This window comes from Amblyomma mixtum, chromosome 2 (assembly GCF_055824585.1).
Source record: "Amblyomma mixtum isolate Tamu chromosome 2, ASM5582458v1, whole genome shotgun sequence".
NCBI lineage: Eukaryota > Metazoa > Arthropoda > Arachnida > Ixodida > Ixodidae > Amblyomma > Amblyomma mixtum.
Window position 1 is genome coordinate 53269508 of NC_143013.1, and position 8735 is coordinate 53278242.

The following is an 8735-nucleotide window of genomic DNA, read 5'->3' on the forward strand; positions in this document are numbered from 1 at the left end:
TGAGCTGTATTTGAAAATTCTTCGCCATAATTAAATATTTCTGCCTTCTATATTGTTTTATTTCTCTATTAACATTTCCAACTTTCAATCACTGACCTATTCTTTATTTCGACCACGTGCCTGTATTCCCCTTTGAATAGCCTGCGCGATTTCCCTTGGCACTCATCACCAAACCCCGGCCAATCACCGGACGGGACCATGTCTAGTGAGGTCAACAACAATCAGGTAAAGACGCGGCGCAACAGGCTGCGACGATGGCCGTGATGCTTAAGAAGCACGGCAACGAAGAGGATTCGTTATATATAGCATTAGTTCAAATCACACTCTAGGCTGAAGTGTTCGTGCGCAAATTTACCCAATATTGCAATCAACCTGCTCTGCATGATCGGAACCTTCAGGTTCTATCTTATTCTCGCGTTTCCCGGACATTTACCTCATAGTCTGCTGCGAACTTAATGAATTACAATTTCAGTCAATTAAAGCATCATATGAAGGGACGACATGGCGTGGAAATGTCCCAGCAATACCTTGGCGCCTACTCGCAGCTCTGTCATCAGCGGTCACCCACAGTGGGAGATGAATTGAAAACAACCACAGTGCAAGACGAGACAACACCACTCAGAAATCATTAAAAAGACCTTTATTTAAAGTGCTATAGAAAGCTACACCAGAAAGTAGCAGCAAAAGATGCTGTCTCGCCCGTACACAAAATAATGACTTAAAACGGCAGAAAAGTTACCAGCACCATGAGTTCCGTGTCAAGCAGCTGGGGAGGCCCCGTTGTTGTATGGAAGATATATTTGCACTGCAATGTGTCACACAGCACGGCGTTATATTTCGGCTTCAGGATCACCGCGATTACGGAACAATATTGGCCTGAATTTGCAAAGGGGCTAAAAGTATTTCATGCCTAAAAACCCTGTCATGCCGAGCGACATGCTGATTCACTGCTGTAAAATTGATCATTTACTATTTCAATCCTTTAAAACATCACATGACGGGAAGGTGGAATCTGTGTGCAAATTCCCAAGGAATACCTTCACACCCGCGGTCGGCCTACAGTGTCGAGTGAATTGAAGACAAGTGCACGGCAACCACAATGCAAGACGAGAGAGAACAAAACAGCGAAATGATTAAAAATAAAGCTTTTATTTACAGTGTTTTAAAAACTGCACCAGGAAGTAACAGCAAAAAATGCTGTGTTACACATACAATATAGAATAGCGCGGTACAGGAAATAAAGTTAGAACAGCACTAATTTTGATGACAGGCAGCCGGGGAGGCCCCGTTGTCACACACAGCCTACACTTTGCACTGCGGCGTGATGCACAGCACGACGTCAGATGTTGTATATGCGGTGCGTGTTCTTGCGGACTGCCGAAAGAACGTCCTCCACTTCGATACCTCGGAGTGAGGCAAGCCGGGTGGCCACGTGTATTGCCATTCCAGGGTGGGAGGCTTTAAGGTTTCCCGACTCCTGAAAGAACACATTGAAAGGGAAGAGGTGACTGAACGGAAAATGGGTGTATCTGGCGAGAAAACAAGGCCATACATGTATTATTATGCGTTACAGGTATTTCGTAACAATGAATCTGCTACACACGTCCTCTTATATTCTGAGGGACCCATCTAGTGGCTCGAACATTTAGTCGCAAGGAAGACCCACGGCTGTACTAGCAGTTAGTCGGGCGCGCATTGAGAATCACTTTTGACCGCAGCAAAACGTTTTGCATGGGACTAAAGATGGCGCTATGCTACTGTACGACATAACCTGTGCCATAAAAACCGAATGTAGGCGAATATGCTAGCAAACACGCGTATGCATGTATTACTGCACTGTGTGTTTCGCGGAAATGAAGCTACTGCAGCAGGTGTCCTGTTACATTTTTGGGGACCCATCTAGTGCTCGGTAGCTTCCGTCACTGTGGGAGACTCACTGCTGCTCTAGAAGGTAGTTGCGCGCCCTGAAACCACTGAGAACTCCTTGTCACCGGAGAAAAATGAAAAGCATGGCATGTTAATAAAGACGATGCTATGCCACTGTACGATACAATCTATACCGTGAACAAACTCTGGAGCAGAAGTTGGGGAAAACAGCTGATCTTTCGTAAGTTTTGTGCCCACTGTTCAATACTGGTGGCTGCTTATAGCGAAATCCTTAGTCGCACCAACCATCTGCCTCAGCGGACAAACGACAAACCATGGCGAACAACATGAAATTAAACGGCGTACAGGTAGGGAAGTTCCCAGTTTATCACCTCAAGAAGTACTCACCGATTTTGGAAGGAAATATGGCGCATCCGTCTCAATCAACAGCCGGTCCAGGGGGATCTTACTGGCTACCTCGACGACACCTCCGGCGTTTGGGAATCCCACGAGGGGGGTGAGCCCCAAGCAGAGGTTGGGAAACTCCCCAAGCCACTGCTGGGCTTCCCGCCAGCCACCTGTGAAACAGTGGCGATGGATCGGGTAGTCGGTAGGGACCATCTGCGGGAGGGGACGGCAGAGGACACAAGCCATTAGAAAAGAAAAGCCACAAAGCGACCGGACTGCTCCAGCCACGCGTAGAATGAATGTAACGGGGCTTTCCGCTGGGAGAAGTTGCGACTGAAGTGCACATCATCGTCATCATCATCAGCCTGACTACGCCCACTGGAGGGCAAAGGCCTCTCTCATGTCTCTCCAACTAACCCTGTCCTTTGCCAGTTGCGGCCACTGTATCCCCTCAAAGTGCAGATATAGTGAATGAATGTTTTGTGATCTGTAGAAGTGCTGAGAATTCGGCACGCCACTATGCGACCGATACTGAGTATAAATGGGTAACCCAGCATAGGGGTTCGAGCGAGATGATTTCTTCTGGATTGTAATACCAGCGCTTGTTTGCATTAGATAATAGGTAAATCATAAAAGCTAGTATTGTAACCATTATTTATAGTAGCCAAGTTTCAGACATGTGGAACCTCCTGCTCCACCATGTTGTATAATGCTATAAGGGATATTCGAATGCCCCTTAGTAACAGCCATGATACCCAGCAATGCCGGATGAAAGCATTTTCCAACGGGAAAGCGTTATGAATGCAACTTTTCATATAGTGTAACTGTCACTGTGACAATCAATATATACTCAGATCACCATATGGCAGACGTATTTTTTTATGTTAAGAGATTTGCGATCGTGAAAAGGGTTCCCCACTGGTTTTCTGTGGCAAACGTACCTTTTCGATACGATCGTAGTAAACACTTAAAAAAAGTTTGCGCTACATATCAGAAGAATGGACCAATGACTTCAATACTTTCATAAGCGTATCTCACAATATCCTAATATTCAAAATTTTTGTCAAAGACAGCTGGACTTGATGAGATTTTAAATTTGGAAAACAGGATTAGCCTCGGCGCTGTGGCTCAATTAGTCTCGGCCACATCTCACCAAAATTCGAAAATTCCGCGCCTGCTGTGCACGTACAGCGACGCCTGTAAGTGACGTCACATCGCGGCGCATTTGTGTGCCACGTGACCTTTATTGGTGAGCGTGGCTTTGGGCGCAGATACACGATTCCTGAATTTGGCAGTAATGGCCAAAATTTATGAGCCATGGCACCGAGGCCAAACGCGCTTTCAGAAATCTAAAGAACCGGTGTGGATGTTACCAGAGTCTATAAAAGGCTAGATTAAAATTTCGGATCGGAAACAGGCGGGAAAATAGAATAGTGAAAAAAGCAATTAATGAAAACAGATAGTGCTATAGCCAAAATGATTCTCCTATTTTTCGATGTCAAGAAAACTAATGTTACTATGTCGTCGAAGCCATCTGAATGCCTAAAAATTCTACTGCAAACATCCTGTATATCCGGCATCATTATATCGCATTGAAAGAATGATGGACTTTAGGTTGCATTCAGGATTTAGTGTAGCCAGGAATATAGTGTACCTTTTTGAGGATGTCGAGCGTGTCAGCCGCAGAGTCTCGAGAGTGGATGATCAGCGGAAGGCGCCCATTCAGGGCAAGACGTACCTGCCTCTTGAACACGCACTTCTGCTGGTCACGTTCACAGTTGTTCCTGTACGAGCGAGATGAGCGTTACAAGCAGAAAACGACACACGCATGGAAACTAGCATGCCTACAGGGGTCCCTCTGCGGTGCGCTAGATGGCAATAGCCACCGCAGTAGGGCGAAAGAAAAGCTTCCTGACGGAGCGCGGAAACAGTATAGCACACATGAATTTTGGCCAGGAAATTGAGTCAGGTAATGGTGGCATTCACAGCCTCGTGATCGGAAGGAACTCAAAGTGTTTTCATCCGTGCATGGTGGCTGCTAATACCTCTGTCAAGCGCACAAGTTAAGGGCCCTTGCGGGGAGTGCGCTTCGACGCCTCTAATTAGAATTTAGACTTCGCGGTGCTAAACGGGAAGGGAAAGTGCACTAGTAGTAAAAGAAAAAAAAATTTCCGACTTGAAATGAGCGAAATTTGTGAATAGGTTGACGAAAAAGAAAACTTAAAAATGGACTCTTTGGCGTGATAGCCCAAATAAAGCGAGCTTAAAGAGTTTCTAACAATGAAAAAAAAAGAAAAATAAAACAGAAGCTAAGAATATTCAGAATAAGATGAAGGCGTGCAGCGGAGTTGCATCTGATCGCGTTCCTTTGTTGTTGTTGCTTCGCTTGTAGCCATAACAAATAGATGTTTTTTTTTTTTTAAAGTCTGATAACAAGTAATATAACTTGTGAGTACAGAGGGCAGAACACATGCCTAGAGCGACCGAACTGTGTGTTCAGCTGACCCCAAAGCCACTGAGACCAGGAAGGCAAAAAATGACAATTAAAACCTATAAGTTTAACTGCACATGCTTACATCCAGACAATTTTTCAACCATATGTTATCACTTCTAGACTTGTTCTAGACAAGCGCTTTGCCCTTTGCACTGTTTATACGCCATACATGATGTGCCTTCAAGGCCGCTGATGTCGGCCTTACGTACTTGGCCCTGAAAGGGCATTCCCTTAATGCACTTTTACCGGAAAGGTCTCTTCTGCGAGTGACACTCCATTGTCGATGTTTACATTTGAGAATGTGCACTCAACTTGACCATTTCCGGCCACAGATCAAAAACGCGCAGCACATATAAACTTTATTTTAAACGTGGCAGCCTAGGCTGACGTGATCGCTCTGAGGTGTTGCTCAATCCGTGCATTGATCGCTGTGAGTGCGATAGAAGAAGCAATTCGCAAGCTCTCGCACTCACCTGCTAGAATAATCGAGGCCTATTTCTCCCAGGGCGACCACTTTTGGATGTTCCAGCGCCACGATGAGATCGTCTTCGACCTCCTCCGTATAATCGCGGGCCCTGTGGGGATGGCACCCGAACGCACCCCAGACGCCTTGCTCCGTCAAGATCTTCTGCCACACGTGGCGCTGCAGGGATACCACAGAATGAGCACATGGCAAGGAGAAACCGGGTGTAAGCTGGTTCATGCCAGTCCCAGCGAATGCGAGTCACGTATCAAAGATGGACAATATGCTCAGCGAAAGCTGGCAGTGGAGAATGAGTACTTAGCGACATAACATCGCACTTCCGAACTACAGCGCTTGTTTTAAAAAACGCGCCTACAAGACAGCAAACCACTGAGTGCCTTCCCAGCCTTCACGGAGCTAGGAACAAAACAAGGACTATGCACCGCTGCTTTCACGCCTAGGAAACATAACAGCTCAACTTAATTGGTAATCGCATGAGAGAAACTTGCAAAGCAACCAGAACTTCGAGCCTGACAAATAACGGCGGTGGGACGCTCCTTGTGGAAGCCAAGAACTAGCATCGAGATTTCGTCTGAAATAGTACCTTGCGAAATGTCGATGGGTCGCAGAAGTTAGCCACGCAGGCTTCGTAGCAGTCCGGGTAGGTGCCGCGATGTTTTACGCGGAACTGGGCGTACGAGCCGCGGTGACCCACTCTGTTGAAAAGGAAGTCGAGGTGACAGTGGGTGTCCACAAGGCCCACTCGTGATGGCAACCGGTAAGGCCACTGCTTGTTTGGTTTGGGGATGACATTCGTGGCTGTTGTCGAATGGTTGTCCCAGACGACAAAGCCGTCGTTGCAGCAGGAATCAGCGAGTGGCTGCTGTAGCGCCATGATAGTCAACCTGCGCAGTTTTTGAAGAGAATACATGCATCAAATGCTTCTTTATAGAGACTTTATAGAATTTTCTAGAACTCTATAATCAAGAATCAGCCGACGGTCGGATATAACATAATGACAAAGCTCTTCGTGCTCAAGTTGATATAGCAGTCTCGGCGACGGAATACCTAAGTTGTCGAGTGAACACATTATGGACAACAGCGTAGAACGGGGCGTAGCTTAACGCGTGACGTATGCGGTGAAAGCAGGGCCTCCGCTCGGTACTTTAGTGCAGCAACGGCTCCTGGTATTTAGGTGATATAGCACTTGGTTGGTGAAAAAAAAAAAAAACACTTTACTCACCCGTGCGATGCTTCCAACAGTCCAAAGAAAAGCTGCGTTGGTGACGATCAGCGCGTATATCTCCGCTTTTACACTGCTTGGTCGAGAGCACCGAAGAGGGGAGCGACCTGTCCGCCTTCTCGAAGAAAGTCCGACTGCCGCAGTGCGTGGAAGTGAAGTACCAAGGGGACCATGTGACGGGAGAGGAGGCTGAGCGATCTGCTGGTGGAAAGGAGGAACAAGTTCCTCTGTGGAGATGACCCCTTTCTCCTTTATCACTGCATCTCTTTGTCCGTGAATGAGGTCACCTAGCTTAGCTTTTTCCTAGTATTTCGACCATGGCCGCACCTATATGAATCATGCACTAAGGTATTTGTTTGGGCTAGTCAGTACATTGTTAAAACTGAAGGAACAGCGCACGAAAGAGAGGACTAAGGAAGGAACAAACACAGCGCTGAATGAATCATGGCTGACTGCCATCAACGAATTTCTGGAATGTACAGGAACAACTCACACCTGCTGTTATCTCTCGAAGGCCCAGGACAACAGGCTTCTCTTTCGCCAGTGTCCTGCACACGTTAGCATGCCCTGCAGAGCCGTATTCAAGGGTACATTTTATTGCACCCCCCGCCCCCCCTCCCTTTACCCAATCGCACAGACTGACCTGGAAAAGAATGCGCCATGTTTTCGCCTGCGGCACAATACAAGGAGGAGGAAGTTTCTTGCATGAGTGCAAGTGGCTTTCCCTAGCGTTTCCTTTTAAACCACTGCTTATTACATTCACCGGAAGCTTACCATGCATGAAGAAATAATGTGGCTGGCTATAACCAGTCCTGAGCATGTCACCATGATAACTGAAGTAAAGCAAAAGCAAATTGGTTTCTGAAAAAAAGGAAATGGCGCACTGTCTAACTTATCTCAACGGACACCTTAACCGGGCCGTAAGGGAAGGGAGGAAGGTGGAGGTAAAGGAAGAAAGTGATGCCGTAGTGGAGGTCTCCGGAATAATTTCCACCACCTGGGGATCTTTAACGTGACCTGACGCCGTACAGCACACCGCCGCCTTTTGCGTTCCGCCTTTATTGAAACGCGGCCGCCGCGGTCAGGTTCGGACCAGGGTACTCCGGCTCGGTAGACGAGCGCCTTAAGCACTGATCCACCGCGGCAGTTCATGATAAGTGCCAAGTCAGAATTTTCTGCCATATTTCACCAATGTTCCAGGCTGAGGTCTTTGCACTTCACTATCTGCTGACGCATATGTTTCTGGGTTTTGAAGCGCCAACTGAAACAGAGGGATCAAAGAAACGATAACGCCTTGTTTAACTGGTTCGAAGGGCTGTCTTTCATGTTTTTTTTTACATTTTGCTGTCAAGAAAGAGGTGTGTATGCCGACCCACTAGAATTAACATGCCAAGTTAGGAGTCGTTAGCGAAGAATTTCAAGACATGCTCTGGAAGTTCAATAAAACATGGTGCTGGGCTAGTTGGTAATTCATACTTGGAATAGTTGGAATAGCGTAGCATGGTAAAGACTTGGACGAAAGAAAGGAAAAACGTCTTCCCATCGGAGCCATAACTCCCGGAGCATCTCGCTCCATCTTGCGTAACCATTTTTGCTACTCACTTATAAGATGGTCTTGTAATTCAAAATAAGGTAGGGGTTCATGACGCTCGCACAAGATTGCTCCCGTATTAAAGAAAATTGCGCAAAAAGATGACATGGCCAGAGTTCTTTTCGGAATTTCTGGTCTTAACGACCCCTAGGTGACATGAAATAGGAAAAGTAGAGTAATCGTTGAGAGAGGGCGGAAATTTTCAGACATAGCTCGGTAGAAATAAAAAAACGGTACACAGAACTGGAATTTACTATGTAGAGTGAACGGACCGGCATTGAAAGTGAGAAACGAAGAGAATGCATGCTGTGGGACGTGTGTGCGCGATATGAGGCACATCTATACGACTCCCGTTTTGCAATAAACCCGGCGTTTGCATTGTTGTGAGCGATAATCGAGAGTGGTCGCAAAGTTGGCTGCGTCACACATAGAGCTGTGGATTTCAAACATGATTAAGACATCACAAATTTGGTAATTAGAAGTTCGCTAACTGTTTCAAGCTTTATTAAGACATGCAAGTATACACGGCGTGTCACGCAGCTTGAACCAAGGATGTTTTAAAAATGGCGCACCGGAGATGGGTGACAGCAGTGACATATTGATTCCAACAAGATTGTTTTGCAGAGCTCATCGGAGTTGACAGCTAGTCCTATATACGCGCAAGGGTGTT

The 8735-nt window shown here is 46.5% G+C and overlaps 1 protein-coding gene across 1 annotated transcript; it reads right to left on the bottom strand.

Annotated features, from left to right (window-relative positions):
• Positions 1 to 1339: 1339 nt before the first annotated feature.
• LOC149359373 (3'-5' RNA nuclease TATDN2-like) lies at positions 1340 to 6126 on the bottom strand. The gene is made up of 5 exons (XM_089567655.1): positions 5836 to 6126; positions 5242 to 5411; positions 3929 to 4058; positions 2275 to 2487; positions 1340 to 1477 (listed from the first exon to the last, which is right to left on the bottom strand). The coding sequence occupies exons 1-5, from the start codon at positions 6124 to 6126 to the stop codon at positions 1340 to 1342; spliced, it is 942 nt and encodes a 313-aa protein (XP_089423781.1).
• Positions 6127 to 8735: the final 2609 nt, after the last annotated feature.